At 39.7% G+C, this 21253-nt stretch overlaps 1 protein-coding gene across 1 annotated transcript in view; it reads left to right on the top strand.

The window, feature by feature from the left end:
* Positions 1 to 20841, top strand: part of LOC105103476 (putative MAGE domain-containing protein MAGEA13P) — a 168290-nt gene extending 147449 nt beyond the window's left edge. Inside the window, exon 2 of the mRNA XM_064482930.1 lies at positions 19754 to 20841. Within this exon, the coding sequence (XP_064339000.1) occupies positions 19819 to 20841 (1023 nt within the window). The 5' untranslated portion in view covers positions 19754 to 19818. The remainder of the gene's footprint in view (positions 1 to 19753) is intronic.
* Positions 20842 to 21253: the final 412 nt, after the last annotated feature.

The raw sequence follows: 21253 nt of genomic DNA, 5'->3' as shown, positions 1-21253 counted from the left end.
TCCCTGTGCTGTACAGTAGGTCCTTGTTTACCTAATTTATACATAATAATGTGTATATGTTAATCCCAAACTCCTTATTTATCCCTCTCCCCCACCCTACTTTCCCCTTTGGTAACCATAACTTTGTTGTCTATGTCTGTGAGTTTATTTCTGTTTTGTAAATAACTTCCTTTGCATCTTTTTTTTAGATTCCACATATAAGTGATATCATAGGATATTTGTCTTTCTCTGTCTGACTTACTTCATTTAGTATGATAATCTCTAGGTCCATTCATGTTGCTTCAAATGGCATTATTTCATTCTTTTTTCTGGCTGAGTAGTATTCCATTATATAGATATACCACATCTTCTTCATTCATCTGTTGATGGACATTTAGGTTGCTTCCGTGTCTTGGCTATTGCAAGCAGTGCTGCTCTGAACATTGGGGTGGATGTATCTTTTCAGTATAAGCCCAGGAGTGGGATTGCTGGATCATATGGCAACTCTGTTTTTAGTTTTTTAAGGAACCTCCATACTGTTCTCTGTAGTGGCTGCACCAAACTACATTCCCACCAACAGTGTAGGAGGGTTCTTTTTTCTCCACACCCTCTCCAGCATTTATTATTTGTGGACTTTTTAATGATGGCCATTCTGACTGATGTGAGGTGATACCTCATTGTAGTTTTGATTTGCATTTCTCTGATAATTAGCAATATTAAGCACTTTTCATGTGCCTGTTGTTCATCTGTATGTCTTCTTTGGAGAAATGTCTGTTTAGGTCTTCTGTCCATTTTTGATTGGGTTTTTTTATATTAAGCTGTATGAGCTGTTTGTATATTTTGGAAATTAATCCCTTGTTGGTAAAATCGTTTGCAAATATTTTGTCTCAGTCCATAGGTTGATTTTGGTTTTGTTTGTGATTTCTTTTGCTGTGCAAAATCTTTTAAGTTTGATTAGGTCCCCTTTGTTTATTTTTATTTTTATTTTCATTATTCTAGGAGACAGATCCAAAAAAAATGTTGCTGTGGTTTATGTCAAAGAGTGTTCTGCCTATGTTTTCCTCTAGGAGTTTTATAGCATATGATCTTACATTTAGGTCTTTAATCCATTTTGAGTTTATTTTTGTATATGGTGTTAGAGAATGTTTTAATTTTAGTCTTTTACATGTAGTTGTCCAGTTTTCCCAGCACCATTTATTCAAGAGACTGTCTTTTCTCCATTGTATATTCTTGCCTTCTTTATCACAGATTAATTGACCATAAGTGCATGGGCTTATTTCTGAACTTTCTATCCTGTCCATTGATTTATGTGCCTGTTTTTGTGCCAGTACCATACTCTTGATTGCTGTAGCTTTGTAGTATAATCTGAAGTCGGGGGCAGGATTCCTCCAGTTTCATTCTTCTTTCTCATAATTGTTTTGGCTATACAGGGTTTTTTGTGTTTCCATACAAATTTAAAAAGTTTTTTTGTTCTAGTTCTGTGAAAAATGCCATTGATAAGTTGAAAGGGATTGCATTGACTGTAGATTGCCTTGGGTAGTGTCATTTTAACAATATGGATTCTTTCAATCCAAGAACAGTCTATCTTTAATTTGCATTTTCATAATGAATAATGATGTTGAGTATTTATTCATGTATTTATTTACCATCAATATGTCCCTTTTGGTGAAATATCTGTTTGAATTTTTGCCCATTTCTTAATTGGGTTGTCTTCTGATTATTGAGTTGTAACAGTTCTTTCATTGTTCTCAATACCAGTTCTTTACCAGATATATGAATTATAAATGTTTTTCTACCAGTTTGTGGATTGTCTTTTAATTTTCTGAATGTTGTCTATTGAAACACAAAAACTTTTTATTTATATAAGTGCAATTTATCAATATTTTGTTTTATGAATCATGAATTTGGTGTCCTATTTAAGAAATTGCCTAATCCAGGGTCACAAAGATTTTCCTCTAAGAATATTATAGTTTTACTTCCTGCATTTGGTATGATATATTTTGAATTACTTTTTGTGCTTTGTGTGAAGTAGTGGTATAAATTGTTGTTTCTTATTTTTTCCATGTGCTATCCAGTTGTCCCAGGATCATTGAAAAGACTATCTTTTCTGTATCAAAATGACTTCTCAACCCTGTCAAATATTACTTGACCATAAATGAAAAGATACTTCAAGAATTTCAGTTCTGTGCCATTAATTGTATGCCTATCTGTACACCACTACCATACTGTTTTTACTAATGTAGTCTTATGGTAACTTTTGGATTAGGAAGTGTGAGCTCTCCAGCTTTTTAAAAATATTGTTTTGGTTATTCTGGGTCCCTTGCATTGCCATATGGATTTTAGGAATAGCTTGTCATTTTCTGCAAAAAAAAAAAAAAAGCCAGTTGAGAATTTTACTGCAATGAGTCTATAGATCATTTTGCCACCTGATATTAAAACACAGAATCCATGAACATGAAATGTCTTTCCATTTATTTAAATCTTTAATTTCTCTCAACAATGTTTTATAGTTTCCAGGTATATAAGACTTACACGTCTTCTGTCAAATGTGTTACTACACATTTGTTTTCTTTTTGATGTTATTGTAAATGAAATTGTTTTCTTAATTTTTTTTCAGGTTATTCATTGCCTTATAAGAAATACTCTATGACAGTTGTTCCTAATTGCATGTTAGTATGTAAAAATATACATAAATATGATTTCCAGGACAATTTGCAACAACTCCATGCATCCTCTCTCTGAGAAATCCAAAGCCCAATGCTTAAGAATTACTTTCATATAAACATAAACAACTGGGTACATAGCAGTGTGATTTTAAAAGAGTAAATATTACTCTCTGAATTTAGATGCAGATTTTCTGGATTTAGATTACATTAGTGGTTTAATTCCTGACAATCAACTTTTATTAGAGAATATAGTTAGGTTTAAGAGTTATAATAGACAGGCTGAGAGATGGGAATAAATCATTCTGATTGGATGCATCTGTGTGATAGTCTATAAGTCTGTTTGATCTTCACTCATGATAATAGAGTCCTTCAGACATAATGTTAAAAAACTTTTTACATGTCTGTACACAATTTATCAACTAACTATGGCCACAATAACACTGCGGCAAACAACCACAAGATTTCAATGGCATAAACAGTAAGTGATTTTTTAGCTTACAACACTGGGTCAACTAATCTAAGTTAGACTGTGCTGGACAGATCTACTAATCTGAACTTTGCTTGTTCATACATCTAGGGGTTGTTTTATCTATGTTGGGCTCAGCTGGGCAGCTCTTTTTATCTCAGTTGTGCTTGCTCCCACATCCAGTGGTTGTTTGATAGAGTCTGGGATAGACTAGACAGTTCTGCTAACCTCAGATATGCTTGCTTGCACACCTGGGAGTTGGCTGATCTAGGCCAGGCGATGCTGTGGTAGAAACTCTGCTCCACTTTTCTCTCATCCACCTTTGGGGTTCAGTGGGTTATCCTGAGCTCACCATGTTCTTTTTTCGGCAACAGCAGAGGTCCAAGAGCAAGTAGAAATGTAAGCCTCTTGAGGCCTAGGTTTGGAACTGGCTCACTGTTACTTTCAGCTTATTCTACAGTTCAAGGCAAATCACACAGTCCTACTGAAATTTGAGTTTGGAAGGACATTGCTGCAACATAGATATATGGGAGGATGAGGAACTTGAAGCAAATAGCACAATCTATGACAAAACTTTAGAAACCACTGAATATTAAAATTCTGAAATCAATATGAATCAGTCATGATTATTCAAACTCCCTTAGACCTTCTCAAAATGACTTTCAGAAATGCCCACTCAGTGTCAGAGTCAGAGACTCTGAAAATGTCTCAGTATCTGTGCCTTTGTTCAGCTTTCTACAATTTAACTAAATACACACATTTCTAGTATAGGGCTATACTGGTGTGCTGATCTATACAGTGTGCTCTGAACTACAGACATTTATCTAAATAATGCTTTGGAATATCACAACTAATATATTTAATTTGATAAGAAAAACAAATGGCTTTGTGCTTTCAAAACTGTGCACTAAGCATTTGTCAGCCATTTGTACATTGCTCCCTCTGATTGTTATCCGCCTCTAATGCATGTATGTTTCAACACTCCCTAAGCCTCTTGTGTTGAGGAACATCTGAGTGGGATGTTCAGCAGTTGGTATACAATTCCTAGGTGGCAAGGTTTCAAATAATCACTAAATGGTAGAAAAATATCTCAGTGTATCACAAAAAGAAAAAAAAATTGATATGTAATTAGACTGTCTTTACTTAGTAAATTATATTGGAAGCAGAGGAAAATTGCATTTTGAACAAATATATCAAAAAGCTAGTATTTTACTCTAATTTGTAGTTTGACTATGGGTTTCCATTCAGCTGTGACTAGGAAATTATTTCACTCAGTGAACTCTAAATATAGGAAAAAATGAAAAACAAGAATCAATTTATGTAAATTTGAAGTTTCTTACAAATCTTCTTCTGTGATTAAAAAACCCAACAGTATTTCATAATCTGAAGCTCTGTAAGAAGTCATATGACACTCAGATAATACAATGTCTACAGAATGCTGTGAAACCTAAGAAAATCATAAGTTTTAGTTATAGTCAGATACATGTTTGGATAAGAACAAACAATTGGCTCAGTACGAATCCTCAGCTAGTCACAAATCTGTTGATCCACTAGGGACCTGGCCATAGCTCCTTTTGAATCAATTCATTTTAACAACTGCTTATTGGGTCCTCATTATATATAACCCGTGATAAGTGCTGTGTGTGTCATCCAGACATGGCTTTAGAAGACCCAAGTCTAAAAAGGGAGAGCGACACCTAGAGAAATACTAATGAAAGAACTAGCATTTATTGAGTGCTTACTATGTGCCAAGCATTGCGTTAAGGGCTTTACGGTAATTAGGCCATTTAATCCTCACCACACCTCTATGACAAAGGTATTATCATTATTACCATTTTACAGATGAGGGAACAGAGGCTTAACATGGTTAATTAACTGGTGCATGGTTTCACAGCTAGTAAAAAAGTTCTTTTGGACTCAGTACTAATCACCATTGTCCAGTAGGTGAAAAGTGTTCCTACTAGAAATAAAGTCCAATAGGCTCAAAGAGAAGTGATATATTAAATATTAAGGAAGGGAGCCAAAAAGTAAGGAAAGGGAATTCTGGGCACAAGGATACATGAGCAAAGCCAAAACTCTACAGGACATGTTCAGAGAATGCCAAGAAATTCTGGCACGGCTGGTGAGTTCAGAGCGTGAAGGGTAGGGAAAATGCAGGGAAAGGAACCTGGAATAGAAATTTGGGATGAATTGGTCCCAGGTTTTGTATGCTTCTCATAGGAAATTGGGCTTCATTTTTTAAAGCATTGGGCTGCCATAGAAGGTATTTTAGAAGAGGGGTGATGAGTTTTAAATTATGAGATCTCTACCCTTACCTAAGTGGTGCTGCCATGTGCTATTATTTAGAAAGCTGCAAGTTTCCTTTATTACAGCATTTTGGGCCCAGGGTGGATGGGTAAGAGAGTCAGCTTGAAAAGCCCAAGCTTGGGCCAATTTCAGTGCTAAATATATAGTGAAAGTATCACATCAGTGCTATATTAATCTCCATATGTAGATATTTGTAAAAGCTGGGCCATTTGAAATTTATTTCTCAAATGGATAGAATTGATAGTAAACATTCAGAAATCACAGGATTCTTCTGGGAAATGTGTGAGTTATACAGTGAAAGAAATATACTGCCTATGTAGAGGTGACTTCTGAAATGAACTGTTTAATGAGGTGCTGAGATACCACATTAGGACTAAAAATGAACTTTTCTATTCCATTGAAGTTCTTGTTTATTTTGTTACTTCCAGAATTCCCATCCTGAATGTCTCTTAGCCTTAGCTCAATGGTTTGCACATACTGATCCCTCTACCTAGAAAATCATTCCCCTGTCTCTTTGCTTGATTCAGTCTTAATGGTCATGCAAAATTTGGCTTTGCCATCAGCACCTTCTCCAGTAAGCTACCCTAGCATGTTTTCCCTATTCCGTTCTCAATTAGGTGTACATGCTGCGGGCAACCAAAGCCTCTTGTTCTCACTTCCAGCTTCTCTCATAGTCCCTCTTATACTAAATTGCAGTATTCTGTTTACTTTTTTATGTCCCAATGACCGTGAGCTCCATGAATGAAAGGATAGGTCCCCAACTTTTGTATCATTTTTCCATGTAACTACATATGCAATAAAAAGTATGTTGAATGTGACTTTAAATTATATTACAAAGTGATCATAATCAAAACTGTATGGTACTGGCATAAAAACAGACAAAGACCAATGGAACTGAATAGAGAACCCAAAAATAATTCCATGCATTTAAGGTCAGTTGATACTCACCATAGGACAGCAGAACTGAGTTCTTTATGAATATGAATTTTAAATATAGATATAAACTTTGTTATATATAATAAAATGATGAATAAGTAAAGAAATTAAAAGCTCTTTCCTATCATCAAAACATGAAGAAACAAGAGATTACATTTTCTTATGATGTGCTGAGTTGATTTACCTTATGTAATATTCTAAAAGTTTCTTGCATTAGCTATCTCCTAAGAAAGACACTATCTGCACAGCTTTCTTTCGTATTGTATTAGTGTTCTCTTGAAATCCAAGCATTTCTTTTTAAGACATCCTCAAGGATGAACATGGTTTAATTATAAAGAGAGAAGCCAACAGAAATACTTTTGGCACAGAAAGTTTGCACTCTGCCAGAGTATAATTTATTCCTGGATTCACATACTTAAGAGTATATATATTCTCCTCTCAGAGCACACTGTTTACTACTTCACCATAAAGATGAAGGGAAGAAAGGTTAAATAACACAGAGAGCCCATGATTTTCATATTCAGCAGAAGAAATAAGATGAGCATTCATCCATTCATTCATTCACTAAACTAACTTTTTGACTACCTACTAAATGTTTCTATTATGGGTTGGATTCCCTAGGAAGCCAGTTCTGATATGGACTTCAATGTGCAGGATGTTTCCCATGGAGTACCTTTGAGATAAACATCCATGAAAGGGAGAGGAAAGGAAGCAGAAGTGGGCAGTGGGAGAGGTGAAGTTATGATGTGGCCCAGTGATAACTTTGTCCAACCCCACAGGGACCCCTGAAGCTATAGTTGTCCTTCAGAGATGCCCTCCCTGGGGATGGTAGATTGTCTTGGAAACACACAAACAAAAATATTTTTATTTGTTTTGTGCTTATAGTATTTAAGACATTGTTACAAACATTTCACATACAGTATGTCTTTTAATCCCCACCAGGACCCAGTGTGGTGGTACTATTAGTATATCCCCATTTAACAGAAGAAGAAAATGAATCAATGGTAAAATGACTTGCCCAAGGTCCAACGGTTAGTAGCTGATGGAGCCAGGATTCAAACCTTTTCAGTTTGACTCAAGTGTGATAAGTGATAATATAGTAGGTGCTGTGGAAACATACACAAATAACAAGATCAACTTTGTTTGCAGAGCTCTGTCTGTTTCAAAGAGCAGGTATGTTTCTAAAATGCAACACAATGTCACTTCTTTGTTTTAAAGCCTTCAGCGACAAGTCATTTCCTTTCAGGACAAAGCCAAATTCATCCACATGGAGTTTTCCAAAGCACTTTATGAGCTAGCCATTCTACTTCTTTATCCTTCTTTTATTAATTGCTCATGACCTCCCTCATCCCTCTTTCCCTCATTCATCCATACCATCAGATTGAAAAACATGAAGTTTCCATACCCAAGTAAGATTATGTTCTCTTAAACTTGTGACCCTTGGCAAACACAGCTCCCTCTTCCAGAAATGATTTTTACCAGGATGATCCATGATCATCCAACCAACTCCTATATCTTCTTGAAGACTCAGCTCAAGATTTACCTCCCCTCTGACATCTTCCTCAAATTTCCCAGGTAAAGTAGATCACTTCCTCTTCTTCATGCCCCACTGTAGCTTGTACATAATTTACTATGGTCTTATCAAGCTGTTTTATAACTATTTATATGTATTTCTATTTATTTTACCTGAAAACAGGGATTGTGTTTCACTTACCTTAAGATTTCCAGGCTCTCACAGTTTCTGGCACAAAGTAGGAGATTAATATATTTTTGGAATGAATGGGTGAAGAAATCTTTCTGGACTCATACCTCCACTTCATCACTACCCCCAATCAGTCACCAAGTCCTGTGGCATCTGCTTCTTTAAAAATATTCTGAATCTCTGATGTCCTCTTCATTCCTGCAAACACTGACTAGCTCAATACCTCACCATTTCCTACCTAGACTATGTCAGCAGCTTCCTAAGTGGTTTTCTTGCCTTTAATCATGTGCCTTCCTCTCCCTGCTCAGGCTCTCTTCTGCATGACTAGCAGAGTGATTTGTCTGAAACCTAAATGGGATCATACCAATCTCTTAGCTAAATCCTTTCCGTGGATACCAATGACACATCAGATAAATTTCATATTTTACGTTGCTTATATGGTCTGCTAGTTATTTGGCCCCTGCTGATCTCTGTAGCCTCATCTCTACTTCCCTATATTCAGAGCCAAAATGATAAAAAGTGGTACTCCTCGAATGGCTTCTAATTTGGCACCCAATTAAGTCAATATTCTTTAAATACATACATCTTCAGTCATTTTTAACAGTGAGGATGGGAATAAATAAATTTTCTAATAATAAAATTTTATTCTTTATGTTTAAGGTAAAGGATATATGACATTAATTTATTCCATACAATTTTTAAATTCTGACAACCTCTTTGGAGGCATAGTGAACCATTTAAAATGTAGCTCCCAGATGAAATTTCTTATTCCAAATAAATAGTCCTATACTTTGCTGCTGAATTTAGGTGACTGTCCTCTCACTGGTCTTGGGTTGAGTTGTGCCACCTGTAGTTGGAAGCTGCAACTTGCAAAAACCATTCAACTATGAATATTTTTATTTCTACTGGAGGTGCTAATATTTCAGTCAAAGTGGGTCTGATTTCTGTTCTGCCAGTTATATAATAAATTGCAGATAGAAGCATGAATTGACTGGTGTCATTTACTATTTAACACTTTGATGTTTTAGCGCCTATAATAGATTAACACCCTGTGTGGCTGCCTGTCTGCCCTCCTCCTGAATCTGATTCTGCCCCAACCCACCTTACTTAACCACGCCATATATCTGCAAGTCTTCAACATGCCATAGTTTCCTGAATGCACGTATTTTGAGTACACTGTTTTCTCTTCCCTCCACACCCTTTACTTTCTTTTTGTCCGCTAAGTTTCTTCTCAGTGCCATCGCCTCTGTGAAGCTTTCCCTAATGCCCACCCTCAGGCCACCACAGGTGGAGCTAGGGCATTCCCTCTTCTTTACTTCTATTGGGCTTTTATGTGTCTCGCAGGCTTGTTATCAAATACTGGGATAAAAAGTGAACACTATCAGAATAGATTATGCAGATGTTTGGGAGAAAAAGAGTTCAGTTCTGAACACTTTTAATCGGAGGTTTCTTTTAGGACATCCAGGTAGAGATGTCCAGTGTTCAGCTGAATATGCGAGAGTCTACAATTCAGGTGACAGATGTTGAGAGACAGTTCTCCAGGGTTCCTCACACTTCTGTGTGTCTTGAGAGCAAAGTAATCTATGTAGAAGTTCTAGACGTAGGAGAATTTATTTAGTGTGGAATGAAAATTCCTAACAGCACAGTGGAATAGGCCAAGAAAGAAGTCAGTAGTGGAAGGATGATTTGATGCTGAGAACTAAGAGTGAGAGCAACTATACCTTGGGCTTAAAAAGTAATCTGCAGTTAAGGAGACTTGGCTGCCTAGAAAACTCCTATTCACCTTTTTATTTTCAACCTAAGGGCCACCACCAATATGAAGCCTTCCCAAATTCCCCAGAAGACTTAAGTTTCCCTTGTCTATTATATATCTATACTGTTACCTATCACTTATCACACAGAACTCTAACTGCTGGTTGACATGTTTGTCTTTTCTGCTAGGGCAAAAAATATCTTAATAAAATACAAAAAAACACACTCATTTTTCTTAAGATATATTTATCTTGAGTGAGTTTGGTGCAAAAGAAGAAGAGAGATATCTGAACTTGGGCTGATATAAGACAACAGTCAGTATCCACATCCAGTGTAATCTTACACAGGGCGGAATTATGATCAAGTTGTGGGGTAATTTAGAGAGGTTAAATTAATTTGATTATAAAATTCCTTTTTTCACAGACCACCCATCGCCATCTCTCATAACACTAGCATCAGATTAATTTGGGAGGGGTTACACTCCACCATGATAGCAAATGTCACCCACGCAGAAATCTTATCGATGTTTACAGAGGAAATGTAATCAAAACACAGAGGAAATGTAATCAAAACAGAACTTGCATGACTTTTACCCACTCGTTGTCACTCATGAGTTTTATAAATAAGTAGATCAGATGGCTCGGAGCTCCTATGAGCCAGCTCACATTGTTAATTGTCAACCTATCATTCCATTACAGAGGTACCAAAATGGACTTATTTCATACAAGGGGCACTGGCGTTTCACTTCTACCTGGCTTTGGATAGGAAAATATTCCTCTCTACTTTAGAAATACTACTCAAGTATAATTATACATGAACAAAAAAGTCTGTCAGGGATCTCACACCAATTTTGGAAATACCAGTGTGAATCTTCTTAAACTAATCAGACATTGTATGTAAACTCTTTAGGGAAAAATATTACACTATTCACTGTTCCAGACAGCTAAGCCATCTACTCACAATTCCTTGATAATTGTTCTATTTTAAATGACCACTTGGTATTTAATTGGTCACCTTATTAGAGAATCCAGCCCACATTGTCTGCATGTGATTATAAAGACAAAGGTAGATGGAGATATTAACTAGTTCATGGAGACCTCTTTTTATATTTCCACAGAGATATAATTTAAAATGGTTTGCATTTTTCTCACAACCTCAAAATAAATGTAATCTGTACTAATTGTTATTTTATTATAGGCAAGTGACATTACAGTTCCATTTGCTATTTAAACTAAATGTATTCGAATAAAATTTTAATTAAGTTTGGTGTAGTGGTTAAAAGATGAACTCTACAACCACACCATGTGGACTCCATCCCTACTAGCTACATGACATGGAACAAGTAACATCTTCTCCCTGTGCCTTAGAGTCCTGAACAACAGAATAAAGGTAATTCTAGCCCCTGCCTCACAGAATTTAAGGTTGATTTAATGAGCTGACACTTATAAAGCACTTAGAACAGTAACCAAAATATACTGATGCTATATAACTGGTAACAGATTTATTAACTGCAAGGCTTCACTATACTTTAAAGATGCTTATGTTCCTTATGAATCTATAGGAGTCTGGCTGTTAAGAAGTGAACTAGTACCTTATCTATTCAACAGTGTACTAGAGTTCCTAGCACTGCAAACCAGAAAAAGAAACAAAAGGTGTTCAGTTTGGAAAGGAAGAAAATAGGACAGATATTAATCAAGACAAGTTTACCTACATAGAAAACCAAGAAAACAGGAAAAAATTTGGAACTCACGAGAGGGTTCGGCTACATTGCTGAAAGTGATGTCAGTACACAAAAATCCACTTAATTTCTACACACTAGCAAGAGAGTTATAAATGCAATTAAAATGTTTAAATATCATTTATGTTAGCAACAAAAATACTAGGTATCTAGAAATAAATCCAGTGAAAGATGTGCCACACCATTATATACAAAATTATAAAATTTTAATTGAAAAGTATCTTTAAAACCCAAATCAATGGAAAACTGTGATCATGGGAAGACTCAATAGGGTAAGGATATCAATTCTTACCCAATTAATCTATAAATTCAATGTAATCCCAATTAGGAGAGTAGATGGATCATAGTCCCAGGGTTCAAATTCCAATGTGGCTGCTTACTATATGACCTTGGGCAAGTTACATCACCATTCTGAACCTCAGTTTTGTTGTTGGATGAATAGAGATAATGTATTGTTTTCCCCTTTGGATTTTTGTGAAGAATAAATAAAATAATGACTATAATGAGTTTAAAATATTCCTAGCACATAGTCGGGTGCTCTAAAAATGTTACTTATCATTGTTGATGTTATGCTAAGAGCTAAGGGTCCATAAAGAAAAGAAACAAACAACCTAATAGAAAATAGGTGAGCAAATGAAAAAGAGGTTACAGAATAAGAAATGAAACTGTCCAATGTGTATTTAAAGCATTTAAAACAATCTTTCCTAATAATTGTAAAAGGCAGATTAAAACCCTAAGATCCCATTTTGCCAGTCATATTGGCAAAGATTAAAATGTGTTGGCGAGAATGTAAGAGAAACAAGTGTTTTTGAACACCGTGAGAGTATAAATTGGCACAATTTTATAGGATAATATGACAGTAACTAATAAATTATGAAGTGTGCATCCATTTTTGATTGAGCAATTCTATTTATGGTGATTTTTCCTACAAAAACTGTCACTTAAGTACACTAAGATGGATGGGTGTTTACTGTCATGTTGTTTGTAATAGAAGAAACAGGAAAAATCCTAAAGATCCATATTATACAGTCAATGAAAATAAAGAGATAGACAGTATACATTAACATGGGAAAATGCCCAACATCTAACATTAAGTAAAAGAGAGCAAGGTGCAGAACAGTGAGTCCAACCAGGTAACATAATTGTAAAATTTTAATAGAAATTTTAGTATGAACATAAAATTCCTCTGGAAGAATACCGAAATTATTCACAGTGGTAAACTTTGGGGATGTGAGTGGAAAGGGAATGCATATGATTTTTATTGTCTATTTTAAGCATGTTTCAATTGTTCAAAAATATTACAAGGTGAGTGCACAATTTTTATGGTAAAATAGACTTAATTCTGCTAAGTGTTATTTAATTAACATAGTTCCCACTGTTAAGCATGTTTCCTAGCTTGATATAGTTATGCCAAACCATTTATTTTAAATTATTTGAAGAAATACTAAAGACTTCCCCAATTCAGTAGGATAGAATGTTTCATTTTTAAACTTACCAAAACTTTGGAATGATGATTCATGAATGTTTTAGTTCTACCTTTTCAGGTGCATGTTAAAACTGATTATATATTTCACCAGAGCCGAATGACAAAGATTTCAGTTCTCCGAATGTTTGAAAAATTTTTGTCATTTCCCTATATATCCCTCCCCAAGACAATGAAGAACCATACCTTTAGGCTTTCTTTGGTCACCCAGGAATTTCCCCATCAATGGACACTCTAGGATGGCTTGGGCATTAAAAAGCACCATCCTTGATACCTCCAGGTAGGGGTATAAGGGAACCCTGGAAGACAAAATGCTCTAATTAGGGAGCATTTATTTTTAGCACTTCCTAAAGAGCCTTCCAAAAATGACTTTCCACTTTTCCTCATCTCCCCATGTTCAATTCTGACAGCCCATATGCCAGAGAAGGTGTTTCCTCCAAGACTTTTACCATAGCCATCCATTCAATGGTTCATTCTGTTCTTTCTCTTCCACCCTTCACCATGCATGACCTACTAGTTTGGATATCTTAAAACCTAAAATCCCTCCAACATAGTGGGTAATGTGACTACATTTAATATGTAAGCCTCAGTGGATATGTGAATCATCTCACTTCCTTCCTACAAATTTCCCTTTTATGCCTTGAAGACCATTCACTTCTTGGCTACTACCAGATAACTTTTCCATTCTCCCTCATTTTCACAGTATCCATGTAACTCTTCTCAGTTGTCTGTTTCTAGCCTAAAATCACTGCATTCATTCCGTCAAAGCTTTAGTGAATTAAACTTGCCATATTGGGTACCCTACTCTTGTTTTAAATCTGCAGGATTATGTTCAACTCAGAAAGTGTACTACCCAGGTTTAGTTTTTTTTCAGTGTAGATGGAGTAGAGGCAGGTATTCATATGCTGAAAATTGTTCTAGATGTTTGCATTCGGGAAACTACCATTGAAAATTGATGAACTCACCAAGAGCAGGTAGGATTTATTCAACTTTATACTGAAGGTTCTATCCAGTGCAACACAAGGAGGATAAAAGCCTCCAGATTGGAAAGGGAGATATAAAAATGTCTTTATTCAGACTCCAAGATAGTGTATGTATAATACTCTATCAAGTTTTTAAAGTGCTTCAAAAACTAATAATTGAATGTAGCAATGTTACAGTATACAAGATCTATATACAAAAATAAATTTAATTTTTACCTACTAGCATTGGAAAAATGGAAATTGGAAACTGAAATGAGAAACAGTGCATTTTAAAATAGCATCAGAAAATATGAAATACATAAGGACAAATCTTACAAAAGATGTAGAAAAACAATACACTAAAAACTAAAAATCATTGTAGATATAAACCAGTGAAGACTTAAATAAATGGCAATATGAGGGGAAAACACCTTATTTATAGAGAGTTTTTAGTAGATTAAATTGTGGTCCCCCAAAAGATATGTGTAAGTCCTTTTTTTTTTTTTTTAGAGTCCACATATGAGCGATCTCATATGGTATTTTTCTTTCTCTTTCTGGCTTACTTCACTTAGAATGACATTCTCCAGGAGCATCCATGTTGCTGCAAATGGCGTTATGTTGTCGGTTTTTATACAATGGAATACTACTCAGCCATAAAAACCAACAACATAACGCCATTTGCAGCAACATGGATGCTCCTGGAGAATGTCATTCTAAGTGAAGTAAGCCAGAAAGAGAAAGAAAAATACTATATGAGATCGCTCATATATGGAATCTAAAAAAAAAACAAAACACAAAGAAAGCATAAATACAAAACAGAAACAGACTCATAGACATAGAATACAAACTTGTGGTTGCTAAGGGGGTGGAGGGTGGGAAGGGATAGACTGGGATTTCAAAATTGTGGAATAGATAAACAAGATTATACTGTATACAACAGGGAAATATATACAAGATCTTATGGTAGCTCATGGAGAAAAAAAATGTGACAGTGAATATATATATGTTCATGTATAACTGAAAAATTGTGCTCTACATTGTGCTCTAAATTGTAAAATGGTTATAAATCAATAAAAAATGTTAAAAAATAAATAAAGAAATAAACAAAAGTTCTCACCACCAAAAAAATTTGTAACCATATGAGGTGACAGATATGTGTGGTAATCATTCTGAAACATATATCAAATTATTACATTGTATAACTTAACCTTACACACTGTTATGTCAAATATATCTCATTAAAGCCAGGTGGGGAAGAAGTATATCTGATATACTAAGAGATGGCGCAATTAAAAGAGGAGATGAAATGGAATCACATTAAATATTCAAAATCAGAGAAGGCAGAAAAAGAGAAGAAAAAAAGAAATGTAGCATAAACGAAACAAATAGAAAACAGTTACAAGTACGGTAAGTATTAATCCAGCCATATCAACAATCACTTTAAATGTGAATGACACATATACACAAGTTAAAAGACACAGTCAAATTGGTAGAGAATAATATCCAAAAATGTTTTGTCTATGAGAAACTCATTTTAAATATAAAGATTCAGATAGGCTGAAGGTAAAGAGATGGAAAAACTATACCACAATAACAATAATCGAAAGAAAGCTGTTGTAGCTACATTAATTTCATGGAAGCAGGTTTTAGAACAAGGGAAATCATCAGGGATCCAGAGAGGCATAACATAATGGAAAATAAGTCAATTTTCCAAGAAGTTATAGAAATATTAAATGCATATTCAACTAAAAACAAAGTGTCAGAATATGTGAAGCAAAGTATGATAGAGATGAGAAATAGATAAATCCACTATTATATCTGGAGACTTCAATACCACTCTGTCAGTAATTGATAGATCAAACAGGCAGAACATCAGTGGGGAAACAGGTGACATGAACAGCACCATCAATCAACGTGATCTACTTGACATTTATAAAATACTCCATCCAACAACAACAGAATACATATTACTCTCAAGTGACATAAAACATTTATCAAGATAGAACAAATTCAGAACCATTATGCATACCTTAACAAATTTAAAAGAGTAGAAATTTTACAAAATTTATTCACAAACCACAATGGAATTTAACTGAAAATCAATAACAAGAAGATAGAGTATCTCCCAAATATTTAGAAATTAAATAATAACAAGGAAATATATTCAATATCTTGTAGCAGCTCACAGTGAAAAAGAATATGAAAATGAATATATGTATATTCATGTATGACTGAAGAATTGTGCTGTACACCAGAAATTGACACAACATTGTAAATTAACTATATCTCAATAAAAAAAGAAATTATATAGTATACTTCTAAATAATTCATAGGTCAAAGAAAAAAGCCCAAGGGGAGATCTAAAATATATTTTTTTAACCTAAATGAAAATGAAAATACAACTTTACAAAATTGTAAAGAAAGCAGAGAGAAAAATAAAGTGAAAATTAATGGAACCAAAAACAGGAAAACAATAGAGAAAATCAAGGAAACCCAATGTTGGTTCTTCAGAAAGATAAATAAAATTTAAAAATTTCTAGTCAAGATAACCAAGAAAAAAGAAGACAGAATTACCAATATCAGAAATGAAATAAGAATCATCACTTCTGATCCCATGGACAGTAAAAAGATAATAAGGAAATGCATGAACACGTCTACTACAACTGGCAAAGCTGTCTTCAGGAGCAAAAAGACTTTCCCAGACAAAAAACAACTGAGGGAGCTCATCACCACTAGACCTGCCTTACAAGAAACGCTAAAGGGAGGTTCAAGTTGAAATGACATGATCACATATATAGAAAAACCTTAAAACCTCAGCAACAACAACAAGTGTTAGAAATGATAAACAAATTCAGTAAAGCTGTGCCAAGATGACAAGCTGGGGCTGCGGCCTTCCACCTTTGGTTTGATGTGAACAGACTCAGGCCCACAGAGGGAGATGGCCAACTTAGTGCCGGAAGAGACTGGTCCCCAGACCCATCCGACCCCAGCTGTCAGCCTTGGGATTCCTTAAGGCCTGACGGCCCGGATGTGGCAGACTCTGACTTCTACCAGGACAGGGGATCTATTTTCAGAGAGGTGAAGGCTTTGATCGGGGAGGAGGGGGGCGGGGGCTAGAATCAGGTCAACCGAGGGAGGAATCCCAGGCCCTACCAGGAATCAAGGGGAGGGCCCTTATGGAGGACTGGACTGTTCACCCACCCCAGACAGAGGGGCCCCACAGAAATCTGACCCTCCTCTCAGCCTGGGGAGGCCCCAGGCAGAACTGTCAAGGAACAGGAGCTACCACCTGTACCCTCTTCATTTCTGGGTTGGGCACCTTGGAGAGAAAAGCCTTGTGAAGGCAGCAGGTGCAGGCCCTGTCAAAAGAAGATATGACTACCTCATGGAGGACTGAGGGTAACCCCCAGCTCAGAAGACACAAGGAGCCCCACGGAAACCCCCACCCCACCCCTGCTGTCAGCTCTGGTGGACTCCACGCAGGCCTAGCAGGCTGAGGCCCCACCTCACTCCTATCGTGGAGAGGTGAGGCTCTTGTTCTGAGGGATGAAGCCACGGGTTGGCAAAGACAGGGTGCTCCCGCAGGGCCAGGCATCAAGGTGAGGCCTGAGCGGCTTTCCCAGCCCAAGTAAAGGGGACCTCGGCCCTGCTCTCGCCTCTAGGGGTCTCCTGAGTCCTGCCTCGGGGGTCTGGGGGCAGGTTTCCTTTAAGGGGCTGGACCCGGGTTAGGAAAGTATCCAGAGGGAGGAGACTGAGCCCCTCAGTCCTCTGATAGGACCCCTGCCATCCTCCCCAGGAGGCCCCGGGCAGGGTTCCCGTATGTTGAGTCCTGACTTCCGCCCCGGGCTCTGAGGGCCAGAGGCGTCGTTGGTTGCGGCCTGTGGAGGACGACTCCGACGGGCGTTGAGGTGAGGACTCAGAGGAAGGCCTGAGGGGCGGTCTCCTCAGCCCCCACCCTCCCCTCGCTGTCAGCCCCGGGGCACCCCCCACCCCCGGCCTGGATGGGTTCACCCCCGGCACCGTCTTGGGGGTCTGAGGGGCCGAGGCCTGGTCAGCCGGGGCGGGACTCGGGTCAGAAAAAGGAGTGTCCCCGCTCCGCCGGGTGTTAAGGTGGGACCCTCATGGCGGGCTGAGGGGGCCAGCGGGGCCCACAGACGCCCAGCCCGGCTGCCAGCCGTAGGAGGCTCATGGTTCAGTCAGGCAGAGACGCCTCAGTCCTCTGCCCTGCCTTCTGGGCGGTCCGGGGAGATGGGGGCTGCGCCTGAGGGACGCACCCTCGGGTCTGCGGAAGGGAGGGCGAGGCCCTGTGGGCCTCTATTCCAGGAGAGAGGGATCCCCGCAGAGTTCATCCAGCCCTTACTGTCACCTCAGGGAGACCCCTCCCTTCCATGTCCGTCTTAGTCTCTGGGATGTAAGCTCTTGTTCTGAGAGTCTCATCTCAGACCAGCAAAGGGGTGGGGACCAGGCCTGAACGATGAGGATGCTGGGTCGGTGTTGATGTGCCCATCCACCCAAGAGCAGGCGGAGCATCACAAAGTCTGGCCTTCCCCCTCTCATCAGCTCTGGGGCCTGAGAGGTTCTCCCAGCCCAAGAAGAGAGGACCTCGGCCCTGCTCTCGCCTCTAGGGGTCTCCTGAGTCCTGCCTCGGGGGTCTGAGGGGCAGGTTCCTTTAAGGGGCTGGACCCGGGTTAGGAAAGTATCCAGAGGGAGGAGACTGAGCCCCTCAGTCCTCTGATAGGACCCCTGCCATCCTCCCCGGGCAGGGTTCCCGTATGTTGAGTCCTGACTTCCGCCCCGGGCTCTGAGGGCCAGAGGCGTCGTTGGTTGCGGCCTGTGGAGGACGACTCCGACGGGCGTTGAGGTGAAGACTCAGAGGAAGGCCTGAGGGGCGGTCTCCTCAGCCCCCACCCTCCCCTCGCTGTCAGCCCCGGGGCGCCCCCCCTCCTCCCCGGCCTGGATGGGTTCTCCACCCACTCTGTTTCCGGGGTCTGAGGGGCCGAGGCCTAGTCAGCCAGGGCGGTACTCAGATCAGAAGAAGGAGTGTCCCCGCTCCGCCGGGTGTTAAGGTGGGACCCTCATGGCGGGCTGAGGGGGCCAGCGGGGCCCACAGACGCCCAGCCCGGCTGCCAGCCGTAGGAGGCTCATGGTTCAGTCAGGCAGAGACGCCTCAGTCCTCTGTCCTGCCTTCTGGGCGGTCCGGGGAGATGGGGGCTGCGCCTGAGGGACGTACCCTCGGGTCTGCGGAAGGGAGGGCAGACGCACCCTATTCCAGGAGAGAGGGATCCCCACAGAGTTCATCCAGCCCCACGACTCCATCTCCGGGGTCTGAGGGGCCGGATTGTGGTTTCAGTCTGCAGACTGAGGTGCCCCTCACCTCTTATAGGGACTTAGGTAACCCCAGGGGTGAGGGCCTTGGTCTGAGGCATGTGTCCTCAGGTCAGTAGAGCCAAGGAAGCCCAGGTAGTGCTAGGGGTCAAGGTGAGGTGCACACCCTGAATGTCTGCCGAGGACCCCACCCACCCCAGAACAGAGAATCCACAGCGCCCGAGCTTGAACATGCTATCGTCTTACCTGGAATCGGCAGGCTGTGCCTGAGGTTCCACCCCGAGGAGCTTTCTCAGGTCCTCCTACTGGTTCTCAGGGGACAGATAAACTAGGAATCCAGGAGACCCCCAGAGCATGATCTAAGGGAAGACCTGCTAAGAGGGCCTTTGTCAGAGCTGACAAGGTTGAGGTTCTCACACTCTTCCTCTCTCCCTCAGATCAGTTGGCCCCCATCACCACCTCCTGCCCACACCCCTGCCTGCTATCCCCAACGCGAGTCATCATGCCTCACGGTCAGCAGAGTCAGTGTGGCAAGCTTGAAGGAGGCCCTCTGGCTGAAGAAGAGGCTCAGGGCCTGGTGGGTGCACAGGTTCCTGTAGCTGAGGAGGAGGCAGCCACCTCCTCTTCGCTGTCTCCTTTGATCCAGGGCACCCCAGAGGCTGTGCCTGATGCGGGAACCCAGAGTGTTCCCCAGAGTTCTCAGAGCGCCTGCTCCTTCAGTGCCATTGAAGCCATTCCATCAAGCGCATCAAATGAGGGCTCCAGCAACCACGAAGAGGGTCCAAGCACCTCCCAGGCTCCCGAGTTCTTGCTTGGTGATGTGCTAAACAGGAAGGTAGTTGAATTGGTGCGGTTCTTGAGTGTCAAGTATGTAACAAAGGAGCCCATCACAGAGGAAGAAATGCTGACGAGTGTCATCAAAGAGCATAAGGATCACTTCCCTTTGATCTTCAGCAAAGTCTGTGAGTGCCTGGAGATTGTCTTTGGCATTGAAGTGAAAGAAGTGGATCCCACCAGCCACACCTATGTGCTCGTCAAAATACTAGACCTCACCTACGACGGGATGCTGAGTGATGCCCGCGGCATGCCCAAGACCGGCCTCCTGGTACTTATCCTGGGGATGATCTTCTTGGAGGGCAACCGTGCCTCCGAAGAGAAAGTCTGGGACATGCTGAGTGTCATCGGGGTGCATGCTGGGCAGGAGGATTTCATCTACGGGGAGCCCAGGAAGCTGATCACCGAAGATTTGGTGAGGGAAGAGTACCTGGAGTACCGGCAGGTGCCCAACAGTGATCCTCCCAGCTACGAGTTCCTGTGGGGGCCAAGGGCTTATGCTGAAACCAGCAAGGTGAAAGTCCTGCAGTTTTTCGCCAAGGTCAGTGGGGCCGACTCCGCTTCCTTCCCATCCTGGTATGAGGAAGCCAGGAGAGATGACGAAGAGAGAGCCCATGTGGCTGAAGATGATGCTGCCATGGCCAGTGCAAGTCCCAGCGTCACATCCAGCAGCCTCTCCGGCCCTGAGTGAAGTCGGCGGAAACTTCTCCACTCTGTTTGAAGAGAGCAGTCAAGTTTCTACGTGGTGGAGGGCTGAATTGCAGATTTTACCCTTTTTTTCCCTTTTTTGATATTTTTCAAATTTCTTCCTCCTAATAGGTTTATTAGCTTTAGTGTCTAGGTTCATGAATGACACTGGTCACATATTTATTACTGTTTGTCAGGTTTTAGAATAAGAATTTTGCTGTTCTGTAAAACATACTGGGAAACCTTCCATTTCTTACTTTGTGATCTAGAACAGGATAACATGACATTGGAATAGGAATTTCCTTAAAAACTTGCAATAAAATAGATGGGGTCAAGAAATAGAAGGAAAAATGTATAAGATGGTTATCCTAAGAATCCTGTATCCCACTTAGTCTGTTATTTTATAAAATTAAAGA

This window comes from Camelus dromedarius, chromosome X (genome assembly GCF_036321535.1).
Source record: "Camelus dromedarius isolate mCamDro1 chromosome X, mCamDro1.pat, whole genome shotgun sequence".
Lineage (NCBI taxonomy): Eukaryota > Metazoa > Chordata > Mammalia > Artiodactyla > Camelidae > Camelus > Camelus dromedarius.
Note: the sequence above shows the minus strand (reverse complement) of the source record. Positions and strands in the feature narration are given on the sequence as shown.